Source organism: Pavona decussata, unplaced genomic scaffold, assembly GCF_977016875.1.
Source record: "Pavona decussata unplaced genomic scaffold, jaPavDecu1.1 SCAFFOLD_75, whole genome shotgun sequence".
In the NCBI taxonomy this organism is placed as follows: domain Eukaryota; kingdom Metazoa; phylum Cnidaria; class Anthozoa; order Scleractinia; family Agariciidae; genus Pavona; species Pavona decussata.
The window spans coordinates 942,126-958,349 of NW_028145493.1; the positions used below are offsets into that span (position 1 = coordinate 942,126).

General features: G+C 37.2%; 1 protein-coding gene and 1 long non-coding RNA gene across 2 annotated transcripts in view; one reads left to right on the forward strand and one right to left on the reverse strand.

Moving 5' to 3' along the window:
• LOC146476690 (uncharacterized) overlaps positions 1–16,224 on the forward strand; it is a 44,061-nt gene that overhangs the window by 8,161 nt on the left and 19,676 nt on the right. The window lies entirely within an intron of this gene.
• On the reverse strand, positions 131–15,287 carry LOC146476691 (endothelin-converting enzyme homolog). Its single transcript, XM_085114273.1, has 19 exons — positions 13,463–15,287; positions 12,430–12,626; positions 11,873–12,130; positions 10,668–10,733; positions 10,022–10,135; positions 8,633–8,722; positions 8,425–8,558; positions 7,386–7,608; positions 6,262–6,360; positions 5,662–5,739; positions 5,205–5,308; positions 4,649–4,707; positions 3,850–3,901; positions 3,298–3,365; positions 2,781–2,905; positions 2,555–2,620; positions 2,283–2,378; positions 2,048–2,124; positions 131–1,566 (listed from the first exon to the last, which is right to left on the reverse strand). The coding sequence occupies exons 1-19, from the start codon at positions 13,770–13,772 to the stop codon at positions 1,467–1,469; spliced, it is 2,316 nt and encodes a 771-aa protein (XP_084970399.1). The 5' UTR covers positions 13,773–15,287; the 3' UTR covers positions 131–1,466.

Below are 16,224 nucleotides of genomic sequence, written 5' to 3' on the forward strand. Positions count from 1 at the left end.
CATTTAAAGCCGTTTGATTTTGAGAGAAAATAATCAATGGAGAAGGTATACCGATCGGACAATTGCTTCGGCATTCACGTGCTTGCAACCTGAATTTACATGGTTGGAGAATCAACCAATCTCCTTCACGTACTCATTCAATTGTCACTTTTTATTTTAAGCTCGTACTTGCTGATTCACGTATTTAAACTGATCTTTTTCGTGGCGTTAGACAAGAGGAGGTTTTGCGTGGATGCAACACTGCAATATGGAACGTAGGTTACCTTTTGTTACCGATATGAGGATATGACGAGTTCATACACATATTACAAACTTTCAGACGAGTTACCTTACGCTACCACAAAATTTTGATAGAAACCCCTACAGCAATAATACGACGCTGGAGAGAGAGCCAAGAGCATGTTGAAACTGTGTGTTTGCAGTTTTTCTTAGCTGTTTTCAGTTGGTTCGAGGTGACAACACTGAAATGACAAGTAATTAGCACATGTTTTTCCAAAATAAGGACAGTCACGAAAATGATCAGTGTTCGAAGTCTGTTTTGATTGGTTCTCTGTACGAGTTACTGAACGTCATTCATGCTATGATAATACAGTATAGTTTTGATTTTACGAAAAGTCGATTCAGTTCAGGATGTGTTTTCAGTTAGACTACATGTGGAGACCGAGGATCTGTGGAAAAAGGAATAAAGTTGTTTTTTAGTTGGAAAATACTAAGCTGACTACTTGTCTCGTTTCCAACAAGCAAGGGCATGTTAGTTTTGAAACGCCCTTCTATCTTCTTTACTCTACGCGAATATTCTAGTAATTACAAATGGTTATTAGGTTATTTAAACGTGCTCAAGCAGTATGACGCTTCAGTTAGGAATTTGTAGTTTCACGCTTATTCACTGATAAATTTACTGTTAGGAGGTAGCGTCTAGCCTCCAACACACGTTTTGGGTAACGCCCTAAGCGTATGCACGTACCCACGTGTTATAAAAGCGACTCGCAACAAGCCTTATACTTACACAAACTATCTCGCAAGTACTGGCTACGATCATCGATTGGTTCTTGGTTTGATGTGACAACTCTGGCTCAACTTTGCTCTCTTTGCTTTTTTGTTCTCTTTGCTCAACTTTGCTCGACTTTGCGGCCGTGAACCAAACTTCCCAAAATTCAATTTTAAGGGGTTGCGTGGGGGGGGGGGGGGGGGGGAGTGGGTTGGATTTGATGTGAGTAGTCTTCTGCAAATGACAAATTGTCAGTGGAAATTACTGCTTGATAAATTCTTAGAAAAAATGGAAGTACAGACTATTAGAGACACGAGCATCTCGTTTGATAAGAGGTAGAAGGTTTTCACCATCATGATAGTGTCGCCACCTATTTAGAAGTCAGGCATGTGCCACAGTCTTCCTGTACAAACTGTGTTTTTAAGTTTCTATCATTTCGTTTCCTTAATTAAGCACCGCATCAAGTGACTCCCAACATTCACCATAGTTTACATTTCCTTTTAGGGTTCATAGGCGACCCTAAAGGGCAGTTAAATGCTTTGGAAAACTCTGGAAAATTCCTAAGCGTTCCATTCACCCTGTGAAAGAGAAAAAAAGGCTGTTAAGAGCGATCAGGCAAGTTATAATGAAAACGCTGTGTCCAAAAATAACTATATAGAATTTGCAAAATAATTTTCTCGGTTTAACTATCAGGGCGATCTGCTCCGTTTGCAACGTCTCGCATTATTGGTCGAGAGAACAAAAGAACAGACATCAAAACAATGGGTAATGGGTATAATAGCATACACTGTGGAATGAAGGCGAGTGGGATCATGTGCCAAATCAGTTTTATTTCAATCATCTGTGCGGATAATTTAGTACCAGTGCCTCGATCCCTACTGATGGTTTGCATGTGACGTCATGGCGGCCATGTTGGTGGACAGGAACAATAAAAATTTTTTCCTCTGGAAGTTCACTGCCGTTTTTATGCAAACTTTGTGAACAAAATTCTCTTGTGTTGCCCACCAACATGGCGGTAATGTAAACCACCTAAAACAGACTACCATATGATTTACATACCTCCATGGCATAGGACTGTGATCATAATATTTAGTAGTAAGAGCAGCAGCTCTTTCGCTGTAATGACTACACCAGTTCTGTGATAGACAAAAAAAAACTATTTTAGTACAACAGTTAAACATTATTAAACTGTCACTGAAAAACATTTCCTCATTTATTATGCCCCTGTATTTGAGAGAATATAAATTGTCCTGGCGTGACTCATCCTGGCGTGACTCATCCTGGCGTGACTCACCCTGGCGTAACTAATAAAGAACACTTGCTCATTTGTCAGCATCATTCCCGGAAGCCTGGGTTCTAACCAATGCTCTCTTACCCACTTCCGGTACGCCTGCAAGTAATTCAGCAAATTCGTCACACATTGATTAACGGGACTTGCCGCTGAAGTGTCTCAATTGTAATTAATTTTATAATGACACGGTAAGACCGTTTAAAATCTCGAAAAATCCTGTTATTTATATATTTCCACGAAGCATGAAACTAACATACACGCATTTAGATACGCACCTCGAGAGCTACTCTAACTCCGCCATTGTCTGCAATATTTTCGGTTAAAGTTAACTTACCATTCACCTAAAAGAGGAAAACAAAAAAGGAACAAAACAAAGTCGTAATAATCCTCACACAGATAGAACAGTGACAACAAGCAAAACATTTACTTCATTACAAAAAAAAAACATGAAGGAATTCTGACCGTGTGTTTAGTCACGTGCAACCAATCTGGCCTGGTTACCTTATGTCCATAAAATGTAAAGTTTGAGTACTGAGCTTCCAAACAACGAGAGTTGCGTTGAAAATTTGCAAGCGTCGAGTTACTCCACCATTTTCTTCTATTCCCCTTACTGTCATAAAATTTACCTGCAACAACGGAACTTTTGATAAGTTAGTTTAAAAGCATTTGGTACTGAAATCTTTTCAAAGAAACGTTTTCTTACACTTTCGGGTTTTATTTTCGATTTTCAGCTCATCGATATTCCTGCAAAATTTATTGTCTTGTAAACCTGAGAGCGATCCATTAAAGATTGGATTTGATGAGCTCTATGCTACCGAGTTTGAAAACAAGCATAAGGTTTCGGACATTTTCGAAGGTAACACAATTTTTTCTGATTTTTATTTCAAGAGGGATCTAAAAACGTTTGTGCCAATAAGATTATTTATCAAGAAATCTAAGCATTTTCATCGGTAAAAGAGGAAAACGGCATCAGCAGTCAGATAGTGGTAACAAAAGAGAATCTATTCATTGTACTAACCTGTGTCATCAAATCCGTGAGTTATTTCGTGCGCCATAATTCCACCAATAGCACCATAGTTGATTGCACTTAACGGAGAACAGAGAACATTTGGTTATTATTTACCCCGAGGCTCATGGACTCCTTCTAAAATTTAACTTATCGAATCTAGCATGCGAAGTGCTATGTCCCTTATTGTCAGTAGCGAACAGGTATAATGATTCGCAAAAAAAATTCAGCCGGTAAATTAATTGTAGTAGAACAACTCGTTACTCATACCAGCGCCTGGGGGATATGGATGAACTGAATGCAACATTTGCAAGGGCGTAGTGTCCGCCCGCGGGGTGTGCCCATTAGTGCAAGCACCAGTGAGTGGGCTTCATGACGTCATAGCAGAGTGGACAGCTCAGAGTGGACAGCTCACGAAAATTGATCGTACGACGAAGTAATGAAATCCATTGGCACTGCCAATGTGCAAGAATTATGGGAAGGTTATTATGATAATTATATACCACTTTTATAATTATTCCCTTGGCTACACTGATATAATATATAAAGAGTCTGAAGTCTTACCTGGGATATAACACATTATAAAATGGAGGTTGGAGAATAGCAGCAGGAAATACTGAAATTAAACACAACTCCAACTTCAGCTTCTTATACTCCGACTTTTTCTGACTAGCAATGCAGATCTTTATAACGTTTGCAAGCACAGGTGACCCAAGCTCGAGCTGTGAACCCGGTGATCATCTTGCGTAATAGCGGTCACAGGGCAAATATAAGAGTTTGTATGGGAATATCGCTCATTCAACTGATTCAAATTCGCGCCTGTCGATTTGACTCGAGGGCACCCAGGGTTCAAAACAAAAATTGAGTTTTCAACGATCGTATGTCGTGGTGAATGTGTACACGGGCCTTTACACTTTTGAGATCTGTGATTATTGAAACTATTAACTGCCGCTTGGCGTCGGGTGCAGGGCCCGGATTGCGTTGCTATTTAACTGAAATGAAACTGGGACATTTGTGCTGGGATTCTGCGTTAGATTTGTGGATTTTTCGCTGTTCGGAAGGGGCCTCCCGAAACGGACTGTGACGCCTTGTCTTTCTCTTAGGAGTAGGAAACTTAGGAAGTGATAACTCGCTAAAATGACCTCAAATCAGCACAAAATAACAAACAGACAATAGGCAATACACCTTAGAAGCAAGGTATGTTATTTTTATTGAGAACTTTCCAATATTTGTACCTCCTAAACCCGATCGTGAATATTCCCATACAAACTCTTATATTTGCGCCGTGACCGCTATTACGCAAGATGATCACCGGGATCACAGCTTAAGCTTGGGCCGCCTGTGTTGCAAGTAACGATCTTACCCATTTTATTTTCATTGTAAGAATAAAATGCATTGAGCAGTGTTGGAGGAAAAGGCCATCTGAAACGAAAAATAAAATTCATATATTATCTCTCTCAAGTGCCTGTAAACGGCCGAAGAATCTCGCTTTGAATTCGGCGCCCTTTGTATTGTTAGCCGTTTGTTGCAAAATGCAGCATGTTTATTTTCAACAATTTATTTTAACATCTTTTTAAGAAAGGCTGCAGTGTCCTTGACATTGGATGGAGTTCTTTTGCGCGTTTATTGATTTGATAGTCAACAAAAGAGGAGATTTTACTAGCGTGGCGATTCACCGAGCTCACAACAGGTCTTTCTGTGTATACCGTCCAAGCTAATTCATTCTTACCGTGTCTTGATACTTTTAGTCGGTGTTTTTAGTAAAGTCTCGGAATGGACAGACTGACCGCTGACTGGTTCAAACAGAGAATATTGTTTCTGAACGTTTTGCTGGCAGGTGCAAATAACATTTGAAAAACAACTCATTATAACAGACTGACAACAAACCGCCCACTAAACCAACTGGCAATGACTCTTACTCAGACTTGTCCACCATAGTTCCAGCCCTTGCGAGCTTGTTTAGATTTATTTGTTTTGTTGTTGAGATATCGTTGTCGAAGAATGTTTTTGGATGAATCTTTACCTAAGAAGAGTGAAAAATAGCAACAACAATAACACTGTTGACACGGTTGTATTATAAAAAACAAACTTAATGTTAATTCATCAGCTTATAGAAAACATGAATAGCAGTGGAAACAGAAGGTAGTTTAACACAAGGGCACATGTCGTAGCGCCGTAAAGCAGCGACAAAATCACTGATTGGCCCGGGGGGATGGTTCCAGGAAACAAGAGCCTTTATCCTCGTTAGAAAACATCAAACAGAGTTTCATAATTAATAATAAAATTGCTTTTGTTTTCAGATAAGAACCACTTGTTTTCTACCTCATGCTGCTTTTTGAGCCTTTTAATTGAAGCTCAATAAAGAATGATGCATACCTCTTTGTATCTTTTTTCCATGTAATCCACATCCGTAATATAATCAGGATATCCAACATTTTCAATGAGACTTTCTGCCTGCAAATGGCACGACTGATTAGTATCATATATTTTAAAAAGTGTTATTATTAGTCGTTACCCTACGACATTTTATACACCACATATCAATAACAATATTCGATAATATGCGTAATGTGCATAGTATGTAGACGACAACGAAAATTGATGAAATCGTGATGCTCTCTGAAATTTAGCCAAGAGATTTCAACATTCGACCATAAACTTTTAACATAAACTCCTATGTGCGAAGGTCAAACAATTTTACTGGAAACTGACCTGAAACCTCACATGAAACGTTAAATAATCGATTTTGTAAACTGCACGGACAGAAGTGTTAGTGAACTACTGGGAGAGAATTAATGTCCGAGTTCGCCAGAAATGAGAATTATAACGATGACGACGATGATGATGATGATGACGATGGCAATGGTGATGACGATGATGATGATGGTGGCGGTGGTGGTGATGAAGAACAGAACTATCTTTCTTTTATTTAGTTCTAACCATCTTCAAAAAAGAAAAAAAAACCAGTTTGTTTACCTTTCGTTTTGCTGCTTTTCTTGTCTCATCATCCATCCAGTCTGTTTCATCAAGAGTAGCGATAAACGCAGCCCGAATATCACTAGCGATCCCCATTGCCTGCATTTTAAAACAACCAACACAAATTTCCAGTATTTCCAGTTTGCGTTACATTTGGTATCTTCTGTTAAATTGAAGATGAGTTGGGTTTTTATTTATGAATTACACTGGTTACCGATTAGATACAGAATCGTGTTTAAAATACTTTTAATTACTTTTAAGATTCTTAATTTTTTAGCGCCTAGTTATTTATCGTATATATAATCTAAGGAATTCTAGCGATAAGCTTTTACTTAGTTATCCGCGTTTTAAATCAAAATCTACACTTGGTGACCGTTCTTTTACCTGTGCTGCACCGAAACTTTGGAATGCGCTACCATTTGACATAAGAAGCGCCACCACAGTTAGTACTTTTAAAGCCAAGCTAAAAACTCACCTATTCTGTCACGCATTTTTATCATAGTTGTTTTTATTATTGTGAGTTAGCTTTTAATTGTTTTTTTTTTGATCGTTGTAAGTTTATTGTTGATTGTAATTTTAGCTTTTTAGCCTTTTTATTCCGTTTTTAATCTTGTCATGCGCATTTGAACATTTCATGAAATTTGCGCATTAGAAATGTTATTATTATTATCATTATTATTATTATTATTATTATTATTATTATTATTATTATTATTATTATTTTCGTGTAGTAACAAAACAAAAGGTTTCTTACTTTCCACCCAAGCAAGAATTTAACTCATGGAGTGGTTAATATTCATTATCCGGGCAATGACACAACTTGAGTCTTCATTCCTGCCAATGACTAAACAAGCAAAATGGCAGTAGCAAAACTCAGATTTCATCGCATTAATCGGCTAAAGAGCAATGCCGCTTCTCCCAAGATGGGATGCTAGTCCATTACAATGTAGCCTCCCCACCCAGCTAGCTTTTAAACAATTCTCTTGTACCCATTTAAAGACAGGAGTAGAGAGAGGCAGTGGAGACTAACATGATACAGGGCCTCGAGAAGTTTTGTATAAATATATATTTTGGATTGATAAATTACTGCCAAGAAATTACTCAATAGCGTGCTTCACTCTCACCGACTTCTTGCTGTCTCCATAGAACTTTTGATCAAGGAAAACTTTTGAGAGTGGTATACCAAACTTGTGGGAAGTTCCAAACAGACAGATCTGGTGCTGGTCTGAATCTCTCCAGTAGTTAAACACTTGTAGATAATAGAACTTCAGTAGCTCAGTAAAGTCACTGCTTAGGTGCAGGTACTTCTGATTCACAATTCTCCACATAAGGTAATTTGCGACAGTTCTAAAGAAAATCCGAAAATATAGACCATTAAATTAGCTACTTTGTTGTAACTTTTTCTTTTCAGAACAAACTCAATTTAATTTACAAACTCAAACTTTTGCCAGTCAGAACTTACTCAATAGGAAGGCTTCAAATGTTCAAACTCAGGGAACAAAGCTTAATGAAATGGCCTTGTTTAGTCAGCAAGGACTTGAGAGAGTCTTTGTGTGACTGTTTCAGTTAAAATCGATTATCAGCATTCCAATCTACTGGTTATTATGATCATTATTAAAATTTTTGTGCTAGCAGAATAATAACTGATGTCTAGTTTCCACTCGAACGTCGTCAACGTCTTTTTGCCGTTACATTTTTAGGATATACCGTGTCTGCTCAGCAAGGGAATTTAAACAGTCTCTTGAACTTGAAGATAAGAAATATTAGAGGACAATAAGCACAATACAGGGGCTTAAATAGACCCTTTGCAAAACATTGTGCTTGGATATAACTTATCAGAGATGTCTGATTTCATTACACTGAACAATCAAGAAAGTGTTTATATACCATTAATGAATGTATTTGTAGCTGTAGAAAAACAATGAGAGTTAAAATAATCATACTTTAAAATAGTGGACTGTCCTGCATCTCTGTCCGTTTCGAGCTGTGGAGTATTTAGACACTATGTTTGGGAGAAAGCCACGTCGCTTCGAAAGCGACAACTCGTCCCGGTCCATTCGCCTGCAACTCATGCACTTTGCCTGACATGGCTTTCTTTATTGTAATAGTGAAGATGTATAGCTTTTAAATAAGTTTTTTTTTGTTTTTGTTTTAAAGAATTACCTTTTAGGAGTTAACTCCAGTAGTTGGACCAATTTTGTTAAATATTCTAAAGAGTATACAACAAGGATTGTTTGGTCGTCAACTTGAAATGAATTATCTTCCATCATAAGCTTCACGTATTCTGTCCAGTTGAACTGTGGATAAAGACAGAACAATAAGAAAAATTTCTGACAAAAACGTTAAACAACAAGTTTCTAACGATACTTACAAAATTTCCCGTAAAGTTCTGTAGTTCTAGTATCGTGAGCTTGTTGTAAGCTTCCTCAAATTTTGACTGTTTATGTAGTGGAGTGTTTATCTGAAAAAAAGGATCGAACATTACAAATTACTGGACTTAATAATAATAATAATAATAATAATAATAATAATAATAATAATAATAATAATAATAATTTAAAAGTATATAAAAAAGAACTATTAAAAACCTATTTACAATTCATTTCGATTAAAAAAAGATATTTTGAAGCAAAATTTCAGTAATAATTTTTTTAATTTAAATAATTAATTTTTAATAATAATAATAATAATAATAATAATAATAATAATAATAATAATAATAATAATAATAATAATAATAATAATAATAATAATGATAACAACAATAATAATAATAATTTTTAAAGCGCCCTATCCAAAAGCTGTTAGGCGCTTTTCAATGAAGGGTAAAAATTCTAAAACTAAAATATATCAAGGTATAACAAAAATTATTCATAAAAAGATTTTAGACTACGCTTAAAAGAAATATAAAGTTTGGAACTACATTTAATAATCTCTAGAAGGGTATTCGATATTCCAGAGTCTGGGAGCGTAGAACGAGAAAGTACGATCACCGTAAGATTTGAGCGTCGACCGTGGGAACACGTAAACACTGTTTATTTATTTTTATGTTATAATTCACTGCTATATCTACTACGTAGCCTTCCCTCCCTTTTCTTTCTTTCTTTCTTTCTTTCTTTCTTTCTTTCTTTCTTTCTTTCTTTCTTTCTGTCTCTCTCTCTTTCTTTCTTTCCTTCCTTCCTTCCTTCCCTTTTCTTTCTTTCTTTCTTTCATCTTGAAGTTGTCTTTCTTTCTTTCTTGAAGTAGTCTTTGGGGGGATCTTCAAACGCCGCTAACTATCCTTTCACGATGCTCATTTGGGATAAGGTTTTGACGAACTCTGTGCTCCATTACTGCGAAACCAGTGTGCACTTGTACAGCATCATTTTCAAATTTAAGCATTTCATATAAATCCAGTGGAAAATTAGTCAGAAACCATGTAACAAAATTTTTTTTATAATTGAAATTTTATTCGCGCAATGGAACGTTAAACCTAGGTCAATGAATCTTCATTCGCACTAAAGAATGTTCTTTTCGATAAAACGCTATTTTAATTGGCCTTAATGAATCTTCTTTTCGATGCAAAACTCCCTAGTGACTCTACCACAAATTGAAATGCTTCATTTCCTAGATAATGACTGATTATACATTAATCAGTTATTGACCAATATTTTCGCGTTAATGAAAACGTATTTCCTGATAATGAAGGGCAAAAGGCGTAATACAAGAAAGAAAAGTAGAAAAAAGACGGTGGACTGGAAACAAGAACAACACGACTGACCTTTGCCAGTTCTTTTTCAAATTCAAACGCTTTCATCAGGTCATCTTCTGAACCTTCTACTGCTCCAAGCTTCTCTGTCAGATTTCTCATCAGATCTTTGTAAACTTCCCGAACCTACAAGAGAGGAAGAAGGATTTTGTGTTAAACTGAATTAAAACGAATAAATATTTAGCCGGTACGGAACAGAGACCAGGTTGGAGTTGTGGTGCGTGAAGGCTCTCCGTTCGCATGTCGTCACTCTAAAGCCTGTCCCCGTGATGCAACTTTGTGTCACGTTTAGTGTTCACTTTCCTTTTATGGGAAAATTGTAACTTATCTTATTTGCGTGATATCTCTTTATGGTATTTATATAAGACACCTTAAAACTTCCAAGGTAGGAGCATCAAAACACTGTTTAGGAGTACACCGCCAGACCCATTTTTTCACCAAGAGTAGGTTTTTATTTATCTTACGAGTCCGGCTGTGGTACATTAAGGAAGTCACCAACAATTATGCTAGGCCAGGCTGACAAACGCCCACGCCCCAAAGCCTTGGGAGTGTATTTTCATCGGTTGCGCATTGGAGGCAAAAGAGAACATCTGCAATAACCGAAGAGACGAAATTATAAACCACGCACTTCTATCATATATTGAATACTCATGCTTACCCGATGACCTTCTGTGTCATTTGTAAGGTGCTCCCTTCGTGAAAGTGAGGTGGAAGACTCTCCAAGCTAAACAAGAAAAACAATGTGTTTGTAATCTGTTTCGTAATAAAGTCATCCATATATCTGACGTGCGTCTACAATGAAGTTGATGTCATAAAACTATACCTATTTGGTACGTGTATATTGTCTGAAAATCTTCTCCTATATAACAACACTTTGGAATGATCTACTCAACTCGTGCAAAAGTACAAACATTAAAATTGAGATATATTATTTGGTATCTGGAAAAGAGGACGACTTCTGGCTATTAAATTATATTATTATTATTATTATTATTATTATTATTATCACTATTATTATTATTATTATTATTATTATTACTATTATTATTATTATTATTGGTATTGCAAACAATACATATATTATAGTAGACGCAATACTTTAATACCGTCGTTGAATGCTCTTTTATAAATAATTGCTTCAGTTTATGAAATTGAAAGGAAAATTGCGATCGTCATTTGTATAGATTTTCATGTATAGTCTTGCTCTTTTGCTTGCTTAGTTTGTTTTTTCTTCCTTTTGTTTTCTATTTAGTTAGTTTTAGTACTTCTTTTGTCTTTCTAATGACTGTGTGTGAAAATTCCCCCCCCCCCCCCCCCCCTGGCCCTCCCAAAAAAAAAAACTTCCACAAACGGGAAATGATACAGAAAGAAATTAAGAATCGTTAATGAGGACCATTGTACTCTAATAACGTTTCTGGTGAACAGAGGATTCTATGAATCGCATTGTTGTAAGGGTCCATTTACCTAGTTGAGGCCGCCGTTCCTAGGGCAAAATCTGTTTTTATAACTCAGCGCATTTTTGGTCACATCAAACCAAATTTGGTCAATATTCATTTAGTGTAAGTATGGTTCAATCAATGATATCATTAGGCCACGTCCACAGACACGTGATAACCTCGTCAGCAGAAAATGCGCCCATAGCCATCTCCGCACTGGTCCAGTGAGCTAGGCCATTTACAAGGGCGATTTACTAAGTTCATGTGCGACAGGGTTCCTTCACACAACTGGTAACTTTTGGAACCATTGGGATATGTTCAGTGGGCTGGGCAGTGTGGCCCGTTTAACAGTCCCTTGACTTAACCTCTAAGCTCTTGAACAAGTTTGCATCATAATAACAAATAAAAAAAGGCCAATGTTTCATACCGTTATAACATACTGTGAACTATTTTTGCTGTCGATTGCAACTGTCATGACAAATAAAACTGATAGAGCCAGATTTTTGTGGATCCTTGCAAGGTTCTTGATGAAGTCCCATTCTTGTTCCAGCCAGTCTTTATCTGTTATGCTCCAGGATCCATATTCGGAGATGAGTTTTTCCAGAGGCTTTCCTTTCAGTCGTTCGATCTCCTTCTTATCCATACACGAATCATAATAAGCCAACGCCTTCCATACTGCCTCTTCCTAAAGGGAACAACGATCGATCTTTTTTGTTTTAAGAATTTTACCAAACTGTACATCTTCAAACTGAACTGGCATGAACGTTTGATGTTTTAAGTAAAAGTCTGATAATTACTTGCATTACTGGCATGACTCAATCGACCCGGACAATTAAACTTAATAACAAAATAATTTGAGAACATACACAACGGTTGCGTTGATCTCAAGGGTCGTGCGTTGTTATCGCTTGACATCCAGGAAAGCTTTTTTTTTTAACTTGTCTTTGTGTTTGTAAATCAAAATTTAATAAATATGTTTCTTACCGTAGAATAAATAGCTTTGAGTTCCTTGTTTTTAAGAAGCATTTCAATCAATTCGTTGTTTTCCATGGTGAGCTTTTCAAACTGGTTCCATAGGGAGGAAGCAGGTGGTCGCGGATTTTTCTTCATCCATCCACCGCATGCATACTGATAGAAATCTTGACATGGATCAACAGATGGGTCTATGGAATTTAGTAAATCTAAAACAAAGATAACACAAAAGCACTTCAACACAACTGACACTCTTCAGTCTTAAATTAGCTTTTCTGGCAGGCTCTCAAACTGTGGAGATAGCAAAATAGGAACGTGATTGATCGTGACTGCGCACGAAACTCGAAAGCTGCGGTTGAGCTCAGCGAGAAAGAGATGCTTTATTTTCGTTTATTTCCACTCTCTTAGGCTAGTGATTAGTGGGGATTGTTAGGTGAAAAGAAGAGGCCTACGCCACAGGGATAGTCAAAACTTCACACTTTGAATTACCTTATAAAAGAATCTTTTCAATCATCATTAAAACGAAGATCACTACATAATTCAACAAAAATTCAGAGTTGAATGGTCAAGCTTATGTCCCTGCTAAACGCAAGTCTAATGAGATGACGGCAGGAGCGTACTTAATAGAATGAATACAATATTTGGAAGATAGGAAAAATGGGACATCCCAATGAAGAAAGCTTAAATTGCAGTTAGGAGCTACAAGTAGAAGTCTACGTCTAGTAATTAATTGGCATGAAAAACTAACTTAAAAACTGAAACTTATTCCCTTACGACTTAGCATCTGTGACACGTAGGTAGACGTGCTTCGTGAATTCTCTTATGGAAATGTCCTGAGCTATTGTAGCCGCGGCCGGAAGCGATGGTGACCTCCCGGGACCTCTGAGTAAACTTTATTCTTCATATTTAAAGGGAAATGATTTAATAAACTGTGGCAATTAGCAATAAACAGTGGTGTAATGCACAGCAGTCTCGTCAAAAGGACACTGAGACACGGAATTCGTGCACTTACTGCTAGAGTTTGAATATTTCCGAACGCTCTTACCTGAAGCTGCGTGTAGACAATCTGTTGACCAGCATGAACCGCCGTAATAGCTGTGCTGTTTAGGAGTCCGTAATGACGAATTCACTGGTTGTTCTTCAGTTACTGCTTTGGGTTTTTTCGCGCGCTCGATCAAGTAAAGGTTCAGTAAAACAACACAGCACGTGACCAACAGAGCGATGGCAACAATTAACCTTTTAACAAGCGTCGAACAAGGTTTGCGGTTCATTTTCTCTTTCATCAACGCAGTTCTTCTCCTCCCAGTGGGATTGTGAACATTAGACATTTTTGTCGTTACGTGAAGTGAATCCATTTTAGCCGTTCTTTCTGAACAAATTATTTTACCATAGTCAGTCAAGCTAACAGGGCGCTACATAACAACAGATGTTGATGGAAAAACGTCGATCAAGCGGATGGTCCTCTGCTACTCTCATTACGGAAACATCACAATTTAGTAACACGTATTTATTTCAAACTGATGCACACGATCTGGCATGACGTCACGGCAAAGATTGATTGTTGCCTCTTTTTTGAAGCTGTTGTCTAAGCATATATATTGCGGAACACTCACCAACAAGTGGGATAAAAACGATTAAGCAACTAAGTTGTGATAATCAGTATCAAAATTTATCCTATTTTGCGTGCTTTTTTTGACAAGGTTATCAGAATGTTCTAGGGGTCTATTGTAAATTGAACCAAAAGGAAGGAAAAAGAGGGGAAGGCAAGTGGAAAAGCGAAGGCAAGGCTTGGACAGTACTGGCTCATGACTCAAGAAAATGAGATGTGATTTCAGAGGAAGTTTCGTTCTTGCCGTTGGTCAGACGTTCCAGATCAAAGAGAACGACAGAGCTTTGATGAAGCCACTATTCCTTGTCAATAACACACGTTCAGTCTTAATGGAAAACAAAGAAACAACATTTCCCCAAGAGAAAAAGGACGAATTAAAACATAAATCAAATAAATGATCGGTGTATGTAGTCTGTAGTCAGTAGTTACTTGAAGACTGGCTGCTATTTACCCGGTGATACTGTCGAGTAACCTATGGGTGCCAGGGAACTTTAATAGTCACTGATACAAGTTTGGCCAAATATATAGCGGTCTTCACTTATTCCTGCAAGCCTGTGAGTGTAAATATAAGTCAGTGTTGGTAGACTATGCAAACGTTTCGTTTGCCGCGTTCATTTGTGCGTGAGTTTACCAAGTATATACTCAACTTTCTTTGCATTCACAAAGGCTCTTTGCCGGCTTATTTCTGCTTTTTGACAGGCGATGATGTTTTGTACTGGCTTCAATGCGTGCCATGATAACAAATAATTATCTACTGAAAAAACTGCTCTGGAAACATAACAATGATACAAAAATATTACTGACTCAGAGCAAATAGCTTTTTGGAACGAAATATTTCAACGTTATCTCAACGTCTTCTTCAGTCGTTTGATCTTGTTAGTCAGTCACTTGATTATCCATCACGTGACCATTGTATAGCGTCGTATTCCGGTGGTAGGTCTTGGACCCCATACCTATAAATGTTGGATTTACAGTTTTGTTTTGTTTTAAACAGCATTGCGTCCTTGACCCCGTTGTCTGTCGACCTTTAATATTTCGCCTCTAACCATCATCTCTAACGTACGCACTCTCCTCCACAGCCGGCAGCTAGCCTCGTAACAGAGCATGAAGATAAAAAGACGGAAGACGAACATGTCAGCAGATCTGCTCTTCGAATGATTACCTACCACGAAAGGATATACGATCTGATTTCCTGTGAGAAAAGACATTGTTTTCGATCACAATCAGAATTCGAAGCCCAATGTTTTTCATTTAAATACTACTAAGCTGGGAATAAAATAACATAAAAAATACCTTTATATCTGATTATGTTTCACATGCGACCCTTGTCCGTTGGTACTTTTGAACAATTATAATTTAGTCAATATGAAGGCTGCTGACATGCTATTGGCAAAACGTCTTTGTGTTCCGCTATTCGGCAATACTAAAATTAATCTTGTTTTCCATTTCATTCCATTTCATTCCAATTTTTTGTTATGAATAAATGGAATTGTAATTTTTAATTCTTTATTTAACGTCGAAGTACGCTGAACTTAAAGCTAGTTCCCAGGCCTTTATCACCATAAATTGAAACAGAAATATAACAAATATTACAAATGTACTGTAAACTTAAAGCACATGTTCTATATACATTCATATGTTACAAACTATGTGTACAAACTACATCTTGATTTAACAATTTTGGTACAGAGAAAGTAAATGTGAGAATATTTTTCTCTGAAATTGATGTAGTTTTAGCTTGTTCCAGGCCTGAAGAACGAAGAACGAAATATTGAAAGCGCAAACGCCAAAGTCTGTCCGGCTTACTCTTCTCAGTTGCCGTGTTCATGTGTGTTTTTTATTTTTGTTTGTTGTTCGCATCAGCTTGAATTAAGAGAGGATTCATCATCATTCTCTCTTGATATCGATCAATTCAATAACACCTGCATGCCGCGGCCTTTCTCAGTTTTTCGCTTTGCGTATGTTCCACGGTTTTAAGTTATCGTGCAAACAATACAAAGACGAATAAACCCTTTGGAAATGTCTAGTATAGCCTGAACATTTGTCAAACATGTGTGGTGTTTGTATGGTACACTTTCAGCAAATCAAACAACGCGCAGCGTTCACGTGACTTTGATGTCCACTCCCTTGGAATGAATAAGATTTATGTGATGCGAAAAGATCTGGTTATTCCGATAGTTTGTGAACATTTCGAAAAC

What these genes read in the sequence shown, in the direction of transcription:
- LOC146476691 (XM_085114273.1), bottom strand. Translation starts at nt 13,772, where the DNA reads ATGGATTCACTTCACGTAACGACAAAAATGTCTAATGTTCACAATCCC. An exon ending in TGGAAAAAAGATACAAAGAG is followed by an intron (nt 5,309 to 5,661) that starts GTATGCATCATT and finishes CACTCTTCTTAG; the next exon opens with GTAAAGATTCATCCAAAAAC. An exon ending in TTACAATGAAAATAAAATGG is followed by an intron (nt 3,902 to 4,648) that starts GTAAGATCGTTA and finishes GTTTAATTTCAG; the next exon opens with TATTTCCTGCTGCTATTCTC.